The 19,285-nt window shown below is 39.7% G+C and overlaps 2 protein-coding genes across 3 annotated transcripts in view; one reads left to right on the top strand and one right to left on the bottom strand.

Annotated features, from left to right (window-relative positions):
- Positions 1-18,241, bottom strand: part of bltp3b (bridge-like lipid transfer protein family member 3B) — a 40,117-nt gene extending 21,876 nt beyond the window's left edge. For both annotated transcript variants that reach the window (XM_062443988.1, XM_062443989.1), the window contains exons 1-3: positions 17,849-18,241; positions 2,903-3,065; positions 1,369-1,407 (exon numbers count right to left, since the gene is read on the bottom strand). In XM_062443988.1, coding sequence (XP_062299972.1) covers positions 1,369-1,407; positions 2,903-3,065; positions 17,849-17,892 — 246 coding nt within the window. In that variant the 5' untranslated portion in view covers positions 17,893-18,241. The remainder of the gene's footprint in view (positions 1-1,368; positions 1,408-2,902; positions 3,066-17,848) is intronic.
- On the top strand, positions 502-1,143 carry LOC134004786 (complement C1q-like protein 3). The gene has a single exon (XM_062444181.1). The coding sequence runs from the start codon at positions 502-504 to the stop codon at positions 1,141-1,143; it is 642 nt and encodes a 213-aa protein (XP_062300165.1).
- Positions 18,242-19,285: the final 1,044 nt, after the last annotated feature.

The following is a 19,285-nucleotide window of genomic DNA, read 5'->3' as shown; positions in this document are numbered from 1 at the left end:
GGAATCGAACCAGGGACACTGCGCCTTTATATGGCATGCACCTTAACCACTCAGCTATCAAGGCGCTCCAATAAGCATTATAAAAACAAAAATTAAACATCAATCATTTATGCTCTAATATTTTCATTCTATTTTTAGGAGGATGTATTTTATGTCTGAGTTTTGAATGGTGAGCCACGTCTGAGATCTGTTACGACTGACAAAGTCTCTGAATCTAATATGAAAGTTGGCAACTTATTGTTCACTTGCACGCAATCAGTATTCAATTCAAGTCTTGTACAAACAGTGGTATATCCTTGTTTATACCATCTTCAGGATGTATCTTAGGCATTATTATGTTTGCTTAGGTGTAACTCCTTCTCTGACTACTTGTCACATTTTAAACGCCTTGCTACTGTTTATGGTGGCTGTCACGCAACGACAGGTGCTGGAAGCATATAAAAAGACTGAGATCTGTCAACCACACACATCATTCAGGTTTCGTGGAGACGAGTGTTCAAGATGGAGCGTGTGTACTTCCTGCTGTTGTTGGTTTCCAGCACCCTGTGTACTGGGAATTGCAGCCATATAGGGCCTGGGGAGAGCCTGGCCGTCTGTAGACCTGACACCTGCACCCTGATCAGCGAGGTGGCTACTATGAAGGAGAAGCTGTCAGCCATGACACAAAAACAAAGCAAGTTGGAAGAAAACCTTAGCTCCATGACGAAGGAGCTCGCAAGCATCACATCTGCAAGTACAGCAAAGGTGGCGTTTACAGCTATTTTAGGACATTCACTGGGTCCGGTTGGAGATGACACAACAGTAAAATATCAGAAAATCGTCTCCAACATCGGCAACAGCTACAACCCTGCTACTGGCATCTTCACCGCCATGGTCCCGGGAGTGTACTACTTCAGATACACCATGTACAACAACAACTACGGAACGGCCAACTCGATCTTGTCACTTATGATGAACAACCAAAAGCTGGTGTCGACCTGGGATACTGTGGGCGGTGACGTCCACGACAGTGCGACCAACGCGGCAGTGGTGAAGCTGAAGGTTGGAGACAGCGTTTATGTGAAGCTCTGGTCGAAACGCCAGGTCTACGACGACAGCAATCACTACAACACATTCAGTGGTTTCCTGCTCTTCACCTTGTAATTAACTGAGTCATTTATCATGAAGTTAATTATGCAGTAGTACAGGTGAACCATTTATTACACTCTAAAACCAAATCAACTGTTTTCATTTGTTGTTAATTTTGTGGAACCTGTTCTAATATACCTGTCCAAATCATGTTTGAAGATTAAAAGACAATAAATGCAGATATAAAGGCAATAAACTTGTCTGATTATTTAAGCTACAGAGATAGAGGGTGAAACTTACCAAAGAGATTGGGTGAGTCTTCAACTTTGTCCATGGTATCTGTCAATGAAAACAAAACAGATGCTCAAGCTTTTTAGCTTCACAGTACTCTGGTCCATGGTCAAGCTTTTGGCCTTTTGGTCCTCCCAAGAGATAAACTGAATTACCAGTCAGTGGGAAATCAAATTAAATGCGGCTAAACAGGACTGGAATTACATCAAAATTGCTAAAAAAAAAAAAAGGCAAGGTAGCTACGGAGATAAAGAAAAAGAAATCAATGAGTCTAGACTAACTGGCAGTTTTTTTCTCCACGCATGTCCAGAGCTCCATTAATCCTTAACATGCAGCCTCTTGATTCAAGCCTGTGTCAAATTATATGGCATTTACTCAAAAAAAGATTAAATGTTTATCTTCATTTGCATTTTTATTTTTGCACAGAGGGACTCGTTCTTTGAGACGTCATAAATTCACATGGTAGTCAGTGCTTGGGATTAGCAGCTCTAATTGAATTAGACACATTTCATTTGCCTTGCCTCTGTCATAAAAATGCTAAAAAGGTGCCAGTAGGGGGCGCCTGTGACTTAAATCCATCAAAGCAGAAACATTTACTGCAGTTTACATCAGCTTATGCCACTTATGAGTGTTTGTATGCTTTATGCACCCAGAGAGCTTAATATATTGCTACAGGGTTGATTATTTACGCTTTACTCAACCAAGTCAATCAGTAAATCAACTATTGTGTGGCAATAGGATTTAAAATGGGAAAGAGTGTATGGTTCAGTTCTTGTAACAGGAAGACGCAAAGATATGGGTTTCTGAAAAGAAAGGAAGTGAGATATGCATCACAGTTCTCCCTTTTTTTTTTTTTTGAACCACTTTAACAGTAAACAATGAAACTCACAATAAACTAAAGCCAGGCAGCACTGCACTTCCTCAGAAATGTGATGCTCCACATAGGTTTGCTGTGAATAACAAGCCTTTTATAGGTATAAGATACACACACACTGTCCATGACAGTGAAGTTAATACAATAGACTAATCATAAAAACAAACAGGATGGGAGTAGAGCTTTTTTATTTAAATCGAGAAAATGGTGATTTAAGAGCTGAGGAGCAGCTTTGGCAAGAATAAAGAAGGTACAGAGGTGGAGGCGGAAAAGAAGAGGTGGAAATGGACCTTGGCCTTAATAAAAGTCAAGCTGCAGCTCCATTCACTGTTTCCAGGGTGTGTCAGAGTCTGCTTCTATACATGGCATTTAACTGATGACTATGACCGCTGTGGGCATCAGACAGCTCCAGCAGAGAGTGCACATGTAGCACAAATGCTCATTGAGCGTCCACGACATTGGTGTTAGGAGATGAGTCTGCTTGTCTTGATTAATGCGTCAGCTTGTCTGTAGTTTTCTAGGTTTCATTTGATTTAGGCCTGTTTAAACAGTTGCAAGCAGTGTTCTTTGATTTGAAAGCCAGCAATAAAGGTAACAAAGTCTGATATAAAACATTTTCTTATAGCAATAAAGCTTTATAATTTACACTATCCACTGTATGTCCCTCACCCTGATGGCGGCCTTGTTGCAGCACACGCGGTTGATGGCCAGCCAGGTGGGCAGATCCAGCAGGCTCTGGAGAACCTCCTCGTCCAGCTCCAGATTGGTGAGCTGGCCCTCCCCCTTCAGCGTGCTCAGGTTGATCTTGTCCGGCGACAGGTTCTTAGCAAACCTACGAGACACAGAGGAGAAGTAAAGCTTTGAGACCGGGGATATTTATAGAAGCAGGTTCTTGGCAAAGCAACAGGCCAACCAAACAAACCCCAACTGTTTGTCTTGGTGCAGTGGATGGAAAGGAAAGGCGAGGCGCCACTCCAATGCAAAATATGTCATTATCAAATTGTTGAAAACATGTTTTAAAAAGCACTTACATTCAGGTTTTTTTTTCCATTTTTATGCCCATTTATTTCTTGTACATTTCAGAATTTTATACAGTCCAAACTTCACTGTAACTATATGTGAACAATGAAATATAGGCCTAGAATTAAAAGTTATACACTGCTGTTGAAGGATAATAAGGATGGAAATAAATCCTCTATAAAACTAAAACAAGAATGTATCATGGTATATATATACAGCATTATGTAGTATGTTCCATTCTCTTCATTTGAGTTTTCTTGTTGACTGTACTTGCTTTGGTAACACTTTATTTTACATGTTTGTTAATTTAGGCTGGTGCAATTTGGTAAAAATAGTAAGAAAAGCAGAAAAAATGTTAATTGGTTAAAGTTATGATTCATTACGCCTATATTTGGATTCATATGTAGTTAATTCGCAAAAAAGATCTTAAGAAATTAGACAATTGTTTATCTGTAAGAAAAGTTTTCAGTGTGTAGTACTGTACTTTCTTTTAGTTAAATAATTGTCACGTCTAATTTATGAAGTATTTTGGCAAATTCACAACTATGCATGAACCTTTTCTTATCATTTGTATCAAACTGCTCCTCGCTGTAAAATGTCCTAAATATTTACGGGTAAATACCTGCAGACTACTCTACAAAATTAGTTGAAAATGATGAATCCTACAAAATAAAGCTTTACCCTTTCTTTGCTTCCAGGGTTAATAAAAACAATCTGATAATGAAAAGGGGGCAGGGAGGAACTGTTGTAGGAAACAAGATACAGAGTCTTAAGTTTAAATAAAATACAATGAAGAGTATTTAAAGGCAGAAAGAAAAAGAACAGAGAGGGCTGTACAGTGTGAGATGAAGTAAAAGGACTTGATTTAACACTATATTACACCCTGCTGGTCAGGATAATTGTAGTTTGTAAGATTCATGGCTTTTAAGAGGTGCTGTTCCAGCAGCAAGGACAAAATGTACTAAATCCTCATGCTGCACCAGAGGAAAAGTGCCAACACTCATCTTCGATTAAAGGTATCAGCTAATATTAGCATTACCACCACAGCTCCTTGGCCAGGTGTGTGTGTGTGTGTATGCAAATAGTATGTGTGTTTTTATATGTCGTAGTGATTCGTGCAAGTGCGAGTTCTGTGTGTTCAGTTAGTTTGCTCTTTGGCTGAGGTAAATACACTTTACTTGAGCTAAACATACAAACTCAGTGTCCATGACCTACGTGTTTCTCGGTCCCCCCCCTCACAATTTAATTATTGGTTAATAGTTAGCAGAGGTTCCTGGTACTAAATGGTTTATTGACCTGTGCATCCCCACAGACCAGTCTAATGGAATCTCTTAAATCATGGATAGTATTGATTTCACATTCCCCAGCTGACACACAGCCTTTACTGTGCGGTTTGTCGAGGTGTACAAAATGTACATTTTCATGTTTGAACGACACCAGCAGTTTGAGTTAGTGCTTTCAATCTAAAGTAGGAGGAGTGTTAAAAAAGAAGAAGCAGGCTAAACTCTTTTTTCTTTCTCTTTCGCAGACACGTACAGGTACGCTTAATCTAGTTTATTTTTGCTAATCTCTCACACAGTCAAGTGTGTATCTGACTGTAAATAGGGCCGGATCAAAGCTCACAGTTTCACAACCAACAAAGATTAACGACAAGCTGACCTGATCAAGGCTGCTGTGATGACACAATAATGTGAAGCTTTAGTATTTTATTACCCCACTAACATAGATGTAAACTGCGAGGAACGTGCACTCTGCTCATTGTATAACAGTATAGTTTAATATGATTTTAGACATGAGCTTAACTATTACTAGACTTTTGAGGTAAATACCAATGTGAGCAATTAAGCATTTAAAGAATATAATAACTAAATAACTTAAATTTGTATTTGTAAGCACTGAGATCAATATGCACTGACATTTTACATGACAATAAAACAAACTTTTCTGTGCTGTCAGTTTTAATGATGACACCATTTAGAAATGTCCAAATCTAAAAACAGCAGTTTCTTCTTACATATCAGTACTCAGTGTGGGGAATATATTTAATGAGTTCATCAGGATGTGTCTGATGTAGCTCTGCATAATCGATTGTTTCAGTTTCAGTTTGCTTTGCAATAATTGAGCAGAAGAGCATGTTGCTACATAAAAAGGTGCATAAAATCATTGACAAAGCCAAAAGGTAGACTGCTTACAAGACATTATGTGATTTTAACATAAGTTATTAAAGTCACAGGTGCTCCAAGAAGACTGTGTGCATCATCTGGTATAATTAAGTGATGATGTACGATTAGGCTGCCGCTCAGTAACAGGATAGTCTTCAGGAAACAAAAGCTTTTTGTTCTGATGGTCTGAGTCTCTGCGGAGGGAGGGTTATAAGAAGAGTTGATGAGCTGCCCTCAGGGTCGCTATCTGCAGTGTGAAAGAAACTCTGTCCAATACGCAACACTGCGTGCCTGTCTTTCTGTCACATTCCTGCTTTTTTTCCCCCCCTTCCCTATCGACACCATCTCCGAGCAGTGTCAGAGTCTTCTCTAATTCAACATCCCTGTAATTTATTTAACAGCAACAGCAGCCGACACGAGCGGAGACTCAGCAACACTGGAGCAAGCAACTAAAACACGCAAGACAAAAGACACAAACACAACACGAAAAATATGATGTGCTCATGTGCTCACAAGGGCATACACGCACTCGAAGACAGAAACCCAGAGATGGATGTTTTCTGCTGGAGTGTCTCAGCCTTGGGAACAGTGAAATATTAATTCCTGCTGCTGATCAAGTATCAACCAGCTAGCCAGCTAGCTTCACTTGCCCTCTCTCTCGCCCTCCTCCCTCCATCAGGCTTCTCCCTTAGGTCACCTCTCGCTTCCTCGCTCTGCTTTTTCAAATTTCATAAATAAATCTGTTCTGTAATCAAATAATAATCAGTTGTCTAATATCAAAGCTGCTAATGTTAAACAGGCCAATATACACAGACATATCTACTCATTAGTGCTACTAAGAAGAGCAAAAGGTGGATGGTATTAAGTTCACACAGACACACATCGTCATCTTTCCCTTTCATCTCTCCTCTCTTAGACGCCAGCCATTATTCCAGTCAGTGAAGCAGAGCTCCTCGGACCAAATCCAGGCCCGTAAAGAGATTAGGATTGGCTAGTGGAGAGAGAGAGGACGTCTGTATGGATGTCAAACGCAAAATTAATCACTCAGCAGTAAAGTCGATGCCCACATTCTTCTTGGTAAAAGTTTAGTTTGTCTTTAGTTTAGTTGGGACTTTTTTTTTAGGATGGGACTGCACTTATTCGCTTTCTTGCCATGTGTTAGATGAAGAGATCGATAGCACTCTTGTGTCCGTGTGTTAAAAGGTAAGGACGGAGCTAGGAGAAGCTTAGCTTAGCTTAGCATAAAGACTAGAAACAAAGGGAAACAGCTAGCCTGGTTCCCCCCAAATGCAACAAAACAACACGATCCACCTACCAGCACCTAGCCAAAACTAGTCATGTACAGAGATCAAGTGGACTTCATTGCATATCAGATCAAAATTTAGCTAAAACATTATCTCAAAATAGGCCTGTTACAATAACTACTTTTGTTGGACGATATATTGTCGCCGAAATAATTGCGATAAACGGTACTATTGTCATCTTAAGACTGTTTTATGCCACAATTACAATCAAATACCATGATTACCTATTTGGAAGGTGCCAGGTCCCCTAGTTTCACCTCTATCACTCATACAATACTTGAAGCCTACATACATGGCCTACACATCCCCAGTATATGTTTGATAGTGGGAGTGAAGTTTTAGGAGACTTTGGGTTTTTTAGAAATGTCAGGTGCTATTTTTATATGTTGGGGTGAGTGTGATGCTCACAAAAAAGAGGATTTTATGAGTTAAATAGTTCATATACACACAAGTTAATTTCTGTTTGTCTTTAAAGAAGAAAACTAAAAAAAATGTACGATCGCCAAAGCAGCTAAATTCAAGAGAGACTCAGCAGCCAAACATTTCTCTGCTCTCTGTTTAGTTTATGTTTATTAAGAATTACAATATATTTGTATTAAGAGGGGAAAAAAACAATAATCATGTTTTGTTTAAAGTTTTTTGAAAGGTTGATGACTTTGTTTCTCTTCTGTATGAACTTGATCTTTAATTCAATGTAATGAGCTGTTTAATTTGTTGTATTTATTTGAGATAGTGTATATGAGTGTGCGTGAGTCTATGGGTGGTGGACCCCAGGAAGAACAGCCTATGCTAATTCTGGTGCTAATGGGGGCTCTAATAAAATAAACAGACCTCTATGGCTCACTAAACTAGTTATATCTCATTTGTTTAATCTGTACAATCTGTTTAACATTTTTCTAACTGAACAAGTTGTGGTTTTAATGTGCTGCACATACTTCTTAGCCTGGAGCAGCGACTTCCTGGAGACCTGCTGTCACAGTGAGGTTGCCAGGAAACCAGCGGAGACTCCAAAAAAATTGGTTCGGTACAGATAAAACAAATAAGATATAACATTTTAATGAGGGCGTATTAGAAGTGTTGGAAGGTGGTTTTGGACAGAGACAAGCTAGCTGTTTCCTCATGTTTTATAGTCTCTATGGTAAGCCAAGCTAACCGGCTACTAATTGTAACTTTACATTGAACAGACACATGTGAGTGATATCGATCTTCTCATTTAAGACAATAAAGCAAATGAGTGCTTTTCTCAAAATGTTGAACTATTCCTGTAACGTTTTACCCATGTAGTTTATTTTTGGTTAATGCAACATTAGAAACAGAAAGACATCAATCTGTTCTAAATAACTTACAGTTCTTGTGTAGTTTAGTCACTATCAACCTAAGATGTCTGCTGAAGTAGGCTGATCATGCAACTTTTTCCTACACCACAACACATCGACAGCAGACTTTGGTCCGCCACACTTTATGCTGGTGTGTGTGTGTGTGTGTGTGTGTGTGTGTGTGTGTGTGTGTGTGTGTGTGTGTGTGTGTGTGTGTGTGTGTGTGTGTGTGTGTGTGTGTGGCTCCCGTGAATGGAAACAGAGACTCCCTGCTTTTTCCTGTTCTATGATGGTGCATTTGTGGCGCAGCCTGATCGCATCAGTGCCAGAAAAAAAAAAGAAAAGAGGAGCCCGAGGGAGGATGGCCCAGATGACTCAGACTGACACTGTGGCAACGGACGGAGAGACAGAGAGAAATAAAAAAAAAAATGACAAAGTGAAGGAGACAAACAGAATGAAGAAAACGAATGAAAGAAGGAAGGAGAAGAAGCATCTTTAGAGGCACTCTTCTAAGATTTAGGAATGAAGTTTTCCAGAAGAAGAATGTCTTGGTTACTACATTCTTTCCTGATCAAGCAGTGAAGCTTGGCTCCACAACAAAATTGGAGAATGTGACATTTAAATGGGCATTGAAATCTTTCAAAGCCAAGCAGAAAAGGACCTCTAACAGTGCTGGAAATTAACCTTTTCTTCTTTTTTCTTGCTTTTTCTCTATAAAAAGGTTTCATTCTTCAAACACACTGAAACAAAACACAGACACCCAAACAGCATTGCACTGTAGATCCATTTTAAGTCAGGATGAACAATTAAAACTACATTTTTTCAAATCATAATAAGGTTGATTTAAATGTTCAAGTTGCAGCAGGAACAATATGTTAAAATGGTGAAATGTCAACATATCATTCTCACAAAAAAAATCACACCATTATTAATGTAATATGTTTTTTCAATGAGATGATGTAAAAAAAATTATAATTCCCTCCAAAAAGTGCAAATATAGTCAAGTCAAAATAATTGCAATTAAATAATTGCAATAAGTTTTTTAACATCAAACTTGAACAAACTGAGAACTTCCACAGTCTACACACACACAGCAAATCATCTCCTGGCATTTGGAGACTTCTTGGTCATTAATAGCACCAATTTTACATTGTTGGTGCACACAATAAAGCTGTTGTTTGTCTTGTTTCTGGATGAAACTACTTAATGACGCAAGTCCTCACTGTCAGCTCTTCTCATTGAGAAAAAAACACCCAAAAAATGGCCTTTTAACTTTTGATTCATGAGTGGTCTCCTCTTGTGTAGGCGTACTGACATCATCTACTGTCTTTACACCCGCAATGTAACGCCACACTGTCGTTAATATGTTCTTCCTCTGATGAAATTTGCAGCAGACTAGACTCAGCACTAGCCACCATGGCTGGTAGGAAGGTCGCTTCACAAATTCACTGGCATTTGACCGGTGGCCATTTCTACAACTTACAAGAGAATCCAACAAGTTAAATTAAATGTTTAAAGTGGTTCTTAAAAGGTGTAAAATCCTCCTCTAATTTGTTTAACATGCTTTTGACTCATTTCTGAAACAGGCCTCCATTGTTTTACATAAAGCAAGATCATCAAATGTAATCTAATTCTGATGATTTCAAAACTCAAACTGTATTTTAGCATCCTGTCAGAGATAATGTGTTATTGTGTGTTTATTGGTTCATTGCAGTCCTGCAGTAGACAGCAGCACTGCAGTGTTGGGAGGCAGAGTGCCTGCAGTGTGGGTGTGCTGGTAAATCACACGGAAACATGAAAAAACAACCTCAAGGTAACAAACACCCACATGCATGAATCAACAGTTTGTGTTGTATCTTTACTCGATATTCACTTAAAATAAGATCACCTTGATGAGTAATATCACATCATAAACAAAATTAGCACTGAATCAGAGTTTGAGGCAACTTCCTGTCGGACCTGACTGTGATTTATTGTATTTATTGTCTCATCTTTCTGGGGGATGTTTTTGGGACATGGTTGTGCAGCTATTTTTTTTGTAAGTGTTTTGATCAAAGGCAACAAAATGCTAAAGATATAGTTTGGCTTCAGAAGGATAGAGCATATTAACATCCAGCCCTGACTAGTACCTGCGGCCTTCTTCTCAGGCTACTTATACACATTTACATCAACAACCTCCAGCAATAAGATCCTAAGAGAATCCTATCTGAAAACAACACATGGAACAACCTTAGCAACAAAGGTTTACATAACAGACGGCTCTTTCACTCGCAGGGACAATTTTTAAATAACTCCACCCCAATTCTTGGGACTTTGACAAAGTTTAACGCAAAAATCCGACATTGTAACTGTATAAAAATAACAGCCTTATTGTGGTGTAGTTAAGAGGACACCATCTGGAGAGCATTTGTGAGTAAAACTGAAACTGCTTAAAGTAGGGAGGCAAAAAAATAAGGGGACATTCCCAGCACTGGAAAATAAACCTTTGCAAAAATGCTAATAAGCTAATAATTTCCGTTAGCCTCAGCTAACCACTTAGCATTTCATAACTTAAAAATATCACCTTTTTAAAGTGATAACGTGATAGCAAAAAGATATTTTTCATATTTACAATATATTAAAGTTATTTTGTGTCACCCTAAACAGCACAACTTTTCTGACTTTATTCGCAGTTTAATTTTAATAAACCAGTCAAAAAGACACAACAGGATCAGATAACCAGTCTCTCCTGTCTGTCTAACTACTCTACACTGGCCATGACTTGCTATGCTGACACTAACAAGCTGACCCACTAAAACACAGATAGTAGGGCTGGGCTATAAAATCGATTTTATATCGATATTGTGATATTTTATAGATATCGTCATAGATTTTGAATAATGGAATCAAAATGTCGATATCGAGGTATTTGGTCAAAAATATCATGATATTTGATTCTACCCATATCGCCCAGCCCTAGGAGATAGTGAATGGTTAAGTGATCGACAGTGTGCAGAACTATGAACACCCAAAACAAATCTGAACATGCAAAGAATGAAAGAGAAACTGAGCTGCATCCAAAGTCATTTCTACTCAAACATTTAACAACCAACCTGCTTTTATTTGTGGTGTTTTTAGAGTTTTTCATGCAAGTTAATTTGCAGGAAACAGCAACACACAGTTTACTGCTTAGTTTGTTTGGTTCAATTAAACCCAAGGTGACCGCAATGTGTAGTACATCTCTGTGTCACTTCAGTATTTTATACAGAGGGCCCAAAATATGGAATTTACTACCCTCATATTTTGTGAATTTATCCCCACAACACTCCCTATCTAGTCTGAGTCCAGTGAATGTTTTTTCATATTCATACTGTGGCTACGTGACTGCAATTTGTTATTTTATTTTACTGTTTGTGTTTTACGTTTTTATTGGAGGGCTATGTTTTTAGTTTGGCAGTGATGATGTGCTGTATACCTGCATGAATTCTTGTAATGTAATTGTGTGTTTGTGATCCTTGCTGTCTGGAGAATTCTGCCATTCTGCAAGCGCCTGTGGGGTTTTTCGGCAATTCTCCTTCACATGGCTCTGTTCTCATCATTACTGTGTATTTTTAATGTCTTTATATGTGTGTAAATATGTAAGTAATATCAGTATATCAAAAATCTTGATGATTGCGATAATACTGTTTGCTGTTGGTTAATTTTGGCCACAATAACCACAGCATGGATATTTGATACTGACACAATCCTATTTTGCAATACTGAGAGCAAATATCTGCTAAGAAAGATCATGAACATGTTTTAACTTTACTGCTTTATTTATCTCCACTGCTCTGCTGCTGCAGCTACTAATGCAACATTGTCTAGCCCTAACAGTTATTAAAAAACACTGTCTTACTCCACGTTATCATGAAGAGGGATTATTTGTGCCTACACTCTAGCGCAGGTGCGAGGGTCATGCAAAAATGCAGACGCTCCTCCGAAAACACCTACACAAACATGTCAACCGGGCCGACACTGCAACAACACACGGACAGACCTGTCAGAGTGGAGCGAGTTTGTTTTGGCAGCCGAAGGCCTCGAAGTCCTGGAATATTTATGACCCTGTGTAGACGGCGAAAAGGTTAGCGTGAAGGAGAAAACAATCCCGAGACCCCCAGATACACAGCAGCAGTAGAGGACGCCAAGGCCTGGAGGGACCCGTGACCAAATGTCAGTCTGTCACACACACACACACAATTGGAAAAAAACACACCCCGCACACTAGAAATCCACAATACTTCAACTGCACGCAGATGAGACACCCACAGCCAGGCACTAAGTCGTGACTCATGCCATTATAGCCTTCCCACCCGCAGTGAGCAATAACAGCAGGAATAGTGGAGTTCATTGGTATGAAGCCTCGTCAGCCAGCCACTGCAGGATGGAGCGAGTCGGGTGATGACAAACACATCTATTGACACCACAATGAGAATTAAACGCATTTACACGCATACTCGATCTAAGATGACTCAGTTAAAAAGGCTTCCTTAAAATAACTGTCTCCTCTTTACCGAGTGTAACCTTTCCTCCGACGTCCTGACTTGGACTTCACATACCAGTCTGGCTTTAAGCCTAATCTCTCAGGGCCACCAACTTGTTCCATTCGAAGGTAGAGATAATCTCTTCATTCTTTAGGGGCCTAGTTCAGTGTCTCAGTTTGTCTATCAACAGCTCTGCTTAACACACGGTACATCGAGGTGATCTCCCCCCACTGCATAATATTCATTCCTTCATATTTAAAAAAATTAAATAAATGTTATCATCATGTGAAGGAAAAATCGCCAATCCTGATATTCTGTTTATTATCATGTATGACACAGAAAAGCTACAAATCCTCACATTTAACAGCTTGTTACGACTGCATATTTATCATTTCTGCTTTTAAAAAATGCCTAAAGTGATGATTTAATTATTTAAACAGCTGCCCATTCATTAAACTAAACTAAATAAAAATCCAGCTTCTCAAATGTGAGAATTTGCTGCTTTTCTCTGGATGTAAATTTAATATATTTGCTTTATTGGCTGCTTGTCAGTCAAAGTAACACATTTCAAGATATTGCCTTGAAAGATGGAAAACTGCCTTTTGCCATTTCATCAAAAAAAAAAACTATTAATGGACTGATGGAGGAAAATAATCATTCAATTAAATCGACAATGAAGGCAAATGTTAGTTAAAGCCAAGATGTCTAGATAAGAAGCAACAAGGAAGGAAGGAAAAAAGGAGACGTAGGTAGGAAGAAAGCAGGACGTTCCAAGTCTCCGTCTCTCTCTGGGGACACATTCACTCTGTCACAAGACCGGTCATTCATAAAAAAGCGTGACTCATTCTTTCACACCTGAATTAAGGCTCCTGTGTCAGAATATCTCCACATTCCTGCTCTGTAGCTGAGCCTGACCTCTCAACCTTTCACCTCCCAGAGAAAACAAGTCAAAGTCTCTCTCTATTTTTTTTTTTTTGGGGGGGGGGTCAAGAACGTCTGAGCACATGTAAATGTGATTAGACGTTTGTGTGTGTCTGTGTCTATGTGTGTGTGTGTAATAGGATCTACTTCAGTCTGGCTCTGGCCCAGATTTCCGTCGATATCCAAACCTGTGTGTAATGCAGACAAACACTTGCCTTGTCATCAATTTGCCCCCAGGGGCTACCTGAGTTCGACCTTCTGTGGGGAAAAACTCCACAACACAACACAGCTATGTCACTTAATATTCACAGAGCCACCTTTAGACATGACCAGTCCACACAGAGACCCCAAAAACAGCTCACCCTGCACAAAAAAAGCCCCTCTCAACTAGTTTAATATGTCACGCATGCCTCAGTGCACTTGTCTTGGCCAGAGGAGGAACAGCTATTGCAGACTTCAGAGTCAATGAACTGGAAAGGCACCACACTGTCTCGCTCTAACGGGCTCGTCCTTATCGCGGGAAACATTGGACGGACGTGTGTCCTTTCTCTGCAACAGTTCAGCATGGGTTTCCTCAGAGGCTGAGCTAAGATGTTGACACCCACAACATAACCTGTGGCTGTGTAAAGACACCTACAGCATGTGTGTGTGTCTTTATGTGAGTGTGTGTGAATCATCAAGCCGGCAGCACAAACTATTCCTGGCTGATGCTGATGAGGCAGCACGATCTCACCCATTCCCCCCCATCAAAATCTATCAAGCGTGCATCATAATCCATAGTCATCTGTATCTGTGCTTGGACATGGGGGGTGTATATGAAGTGATGCTGCTTTGGCAGTCTGACACAGGCACATTTTACCGTGACGTCACAACACCGAACAAAAACGGAGAGCGGGAATGCCCCCCCCCCCACTGGATGCGAGACCGGTCGGCTTCTTTTTAGCGCCGAACCAATCGGGGCAGGGACGGAGAAGATCAGATGACACAGCCCTCAGATGAATGACATCACTACTCTTCTGGTTGTTTCCTGTTAGTGTTGATGCTAATGCTGCTGAGGGCGATGTGCTGAAACACTTATACACACACACACACAGCACAACGAGAGACAGATACACAACTTAGAGTACTAGGACGATGAAGGGCATGCTACCCGTAGGCTGTGTGTTGTAGGCAACTCAAACCTTGGCTGAGGCATTGTGTGAAGGCATGAAGGACAAAGCAAATCCTACACACCATTAAAGTAGGACCAACATCTCATATCCCGGTATAGCTTGTTTTATATAAAAGCTAACAATACATATTATGATATAGCACATTTTCTGTAAATTCAATGAATAAATAGCCTAGTTTATATAAAATGACCTCACAGAAAGGCTTATTTCTTATTACATTTTGGATTATACACACTCTAAAATAGGTGCTTACTCATAGTTGATTCATTTTCTCCTTTTATTTAGAACCTTAGTGCAAATTTTCAAATAAGCATGTAACAGAATATAAAATATTAGCGTATAAAATAGAAAACACACTTTTTGACATGATTCTTGTATAGGTGGTAAAAGAGTTTAGTGTTGTTTGAGTCGTTCTGCAGCATTATTTGCACACTACGTTTTTCTGGTACGTGTCACGTCCACGTGACAGAAGTATGAGCCTTCTTTTAGGTATGAGTTTCTCATTTTGTCTCGTCTGGTCGGACTCTTTCTCATGTTGTACCCTGTTCTGCGTCACTTTCACTCTCCTCCATGTTTGTTTGTGTTGCCTTCATGAAAGTGTCCTACCTGCATCATGGATGTATTATTCAGACCTGGATACTAGACCCAAAGATGGCACCTGTTCACTCTGATAAGAATTGCTCACCTGGTGCATACATGCCAAAAAAGTTCCACGCTGTGTGGCACACTGAAAATGTGCTTTAGTGTTTCTCCTGCTCAACCCATAGACTTAACATAGCAATGACATCACAGCTTTTAAAATCGCTTTTCTCGGCCCTAGGAAAGTTTTACAAATATAAAAAACCTCCATGGATCAAAAATTCATAATTAACCTTGTCGGCTGTTGGAGGTGTCCTGTCAACAGTTTTACAGACGTCTCTTTTACAATGGTGGTCTATGGAAGGAAGGCTGAGCAGGGGCGATGTATCCAGGTCTTATTATACATCCATAGCCTGCATCCATGCAAAGTGTGAAATAAACAGGCTTAAAAAAAAAGTATTTTAATGCCAAATATTAATTCATTTGGAAATCAATAATTATTTGCATTTGGGGGCTTCTGCGAGGCAATGTTCTGAAATGTGAGCCGAACCTTTGTGTCTTTACTTGGAAGAAAACTCTTGGTAGCATAGCTCTTCTTAAGGAATAGGGCGGTGCGTAATGTGTAAGTGGTGATGGTAAATGTGAGCGGCGAAGATGAAAAGGTTTGCGGTAAGTTATCAGCCTGGTAATAAAAGTACAGTAAAGACTACAGTGTCTCGGCCAATAAATGATGCAGCTTGTCAAGACGAATATAAGTGAAGGGTTAGCTCCAAAGATAGCAACAATGGGCTAGTCTAACCTGACAACTCTAATCAGACAGACGTGTGTGGCTGCTGAGTCTCTGCAGTTTTTCCCGCTCCCCCAAACGGAAAAATAGTCTCAGACTTTTGGACCCCACTGTAAATCAAATTGAACAGCCCTACATTAAAGTATCAACCAATGAGTGGAAACTTAATCCCAACTCACAGCCAAGGACTTGTCATCATAAAAACTTTTTCTGACTAAGCACAATCGCCCTTCTGCTTTCTCTTTTCAGGAGCTCAAACCGGTCTGTCTGCGTACTGACGAGCTTTTTCAGAGAAGAAATCAGATGGGACCTGCAATAAAAAATGTGACATCTGTCATTTCTACGAGCTCTGAGCTTTTTCCAACTTTGAGACTCGCACTGATGCCATTTTTATTCTGTACACCCTAATGAAATTTCAAGGTGTGAATTTGCTCAGTTAGAGCTTATTAGCAGTTTAATATGTGGGAGTAAAACAGCGCTGCATATTTCAAGCTCTCCCCCTAGAACAAAACAAGGAAGTAGTTCATTGAAAGTCCCTTGAGGGACAGTGGAAAAGAATAAATAATGTATGTAAAACTGGTAGAGCTGAAAGCTCACCATAACAAAAAGACATAAAAAAAATAAATGGGGCCTTACAAAGCAAGTGGTAGTGCCAAAAACAGATCCTGAACCAATATTAAGCTCATTTGTCTTCAGGTAGGAGTGCTTGCTGTCAAATGTGCTCAATTCAGTTGGCAGTGTGACAAATTTCCCTTTCCAAACAGCGTGGTGTTGTGTCCTGAGGGTGCTCGGGGTTCATGTGGACTATGGTGTCTGACTGGGTAGGCACAGAGGCGAAAAGACCAGATAAGCAGGGTTTAAACCCGTGTAAACAAACTCACACCCCGCTGATATGCCCTTACGAAGTCCGGCCTCACCCTACATATTTAACTCCAAATTCTCATATTACTTGTGTCAGAATAAAGGATTGGTTTCACAATTCAAGTCTGTCTTAAAACAACAGTCCAGTGCCCAGGTTTTCTTCGCTGTAATCATTCCTCTTGTTCACACTGGCTTTTGAAAGATCCCCTTTTAAATGTGCTTTCAATGTTAGTGATGAAGGCCAAAATCCACAGTGTGTCCACACAGTCATTTTCTACATAGTTGATCTGAAGCTTATATGAGGCTTCGGCAGTCTGAGTTAGTCATATCAAGTGGATATCTGCCACATTTACAGTCTTTTTTAGCATCAACTCCCCTCTCTGTGTTTCCCTATTGAGCTGCAGTGGTAATATAGTAACAAAAAGAGGGACTTTAGCACTAAAACGTCTGCAACATTGAGAGATATCTACTTGCTGCTGTAACAATGCAAATTTACCCATTGTGGGACTAATAAAGGAATATCTTATCTTATCTTATCTGATTTGACTAATTTGGACGACTGAAGCTTCAGAGAAGCGTTTAAATGCATTTTTGTCCCCCATCACTTACATTATAAGTGTATTATGACGGGGTTTTACGACCAGAAGGTCAGAAAAACATGTCAATGTCCATTCGGGCACCTGACTGCTGTTTTAAGCCAGATATAAAAAATGTGAAGCTATCCTTTAAAAGCTCCAGTTATTTCCCAGCTATTTGATGTTTGCATGCAGCAACCAGTTTGTTTACAGTGTGCTGTATCAATTGCCCTTAAGAGAAAAGCTGAGATTGTATGTTTTAACAATCGGAGTCAACTTGCTATACAGTGTTTGAGGAGGGATTAGCTCCTCGGTAGCTAAACCCGGTGTTAGCCTGCTAGCTTGACACGTCGGGTCAGTGAAGGTTTCAGTATCGGAAAGGCGACAGAGAGCCTGACAGCTAGCTCAGCACTGACCTGGAGAGATGCTTCAGTATCTGCTTCTTGATGAGCCCGGCCATGGCGGCGCAAATCCCGTTAACCGAGCCGCCGCCGGGGAGGAGGGGGGGCTAGCTGGTTAGCTTTACCCGCTAGCTTTCTCCCACTCGAGGTATAAACAACTCAAATACGGATCATCGTGTCAGTCTTCATTTTTTTGTTTAAGGGTGCTCCGGGAGTAGAGGGAGCAAGGGAGGGGGATACGTCGGTGTCCCAATCACGACTGGACTCGGAGACAAAGCATACTACGTTTAGGCCATTTCATGCAGATACACTATACTGATAAAGCTCCCAAAATCCGTCCAGAGGCTCTGCAGTATCACACAGTGAACACCTGGACGGCGGCTCGGTCAGACAGCCGTCTGTTGTCACCGCGTCCGGGCGTGGACTCATGATGCGTTCAGGGCCCGCTAGGAAAGCCCCAAGCTCGTGTGTATAGGGATTTATATAGAGATGCATTTCAGGTAATTGGTCACTTTGAGCACCGTCCCCCTAACATACTGTTCAGGGTCGAATTTGATCAATTTTGTACATTCAAGAGCTGTAAAAACACCGTAAAATATTTCTTTTAGCTGGACTTTTCCTAATGTGACTCAAAGTATACAAAAATGGAAATAAAATATATCATTATTTTTTATTGTTGTGCAGCTGATACACATTTTTATATATGTACAAACAAATTCACAAATCAGCATTAAAACATGTTGTATTCATCATATTCTATCAAATGTTCTACTGGAATATAAAAAAAAGTGATTGTGAATGTCTTTTTTTCTATTAGATTAATAATACATTTATTAATGACTGATGGGAATTTGTGAATGTGAATTGGTGTAGAGACTAATTAGGACTCAGAATCTCTGCTTGTGTGTGCCTGTTCTGTAATGTTTAAATTGTTAAATGAAAAGGTTCACAATTTTCCAAGTCTTTCTTTATTATTATTATTAACCTTTATTTTACTTTGACAGACCACTGAGGAGGAATCCTCATTTACAATGGTGTCGAGAAGCAACAACAGCAACAAAACAACACACAAAACAATATGAGGTAGTATAAAAGAAAAGAAAAGAAGATAAAGAAACCAAAGAAAACATTAGGACAAATAATACAGGTAAACAAATAAGGTATGGTGAAGTTGAGAACATTTACAATCAATTAAAACAAGTTCTAAGATAAGGTCTTTGAACAGCTATAATAGTGTTTTTTAAAAAATCTAATTTTAAGGCCTTTTTCAGATTTTGTAAGGTGCATTATAAGAGAAAGACATTTTTCCTCTTTTGGTTCTGACTAATGGAGTATAGAGCAACAACCAATTATGTGATTGAGTACCAATATCATGTGTCTTCAGGGTTAAAAGTGATGAAATATAGGGTGGCAGTGTGCAAATGTAACAAAGCTTTATATATCAATAAAAAC

Source organism: Scomber scombrus, chromosome 22 (assembly GCF_963691925.1).
Source record: "Scomber scombrus chromosome 22, fScoSco1.1, whole genome shotgun sequence".
NCBI lineage: Eukaryota > Metazoa > Chordata > Actinopteri > Scombriformes > Scombridae > Scomber > Scomber scombrus.
The sequence above is the reverse complement of the archived record's forward strand: the minus strand, read 5'-3'. Positions and strand labels throughout refer to the sequence as shown.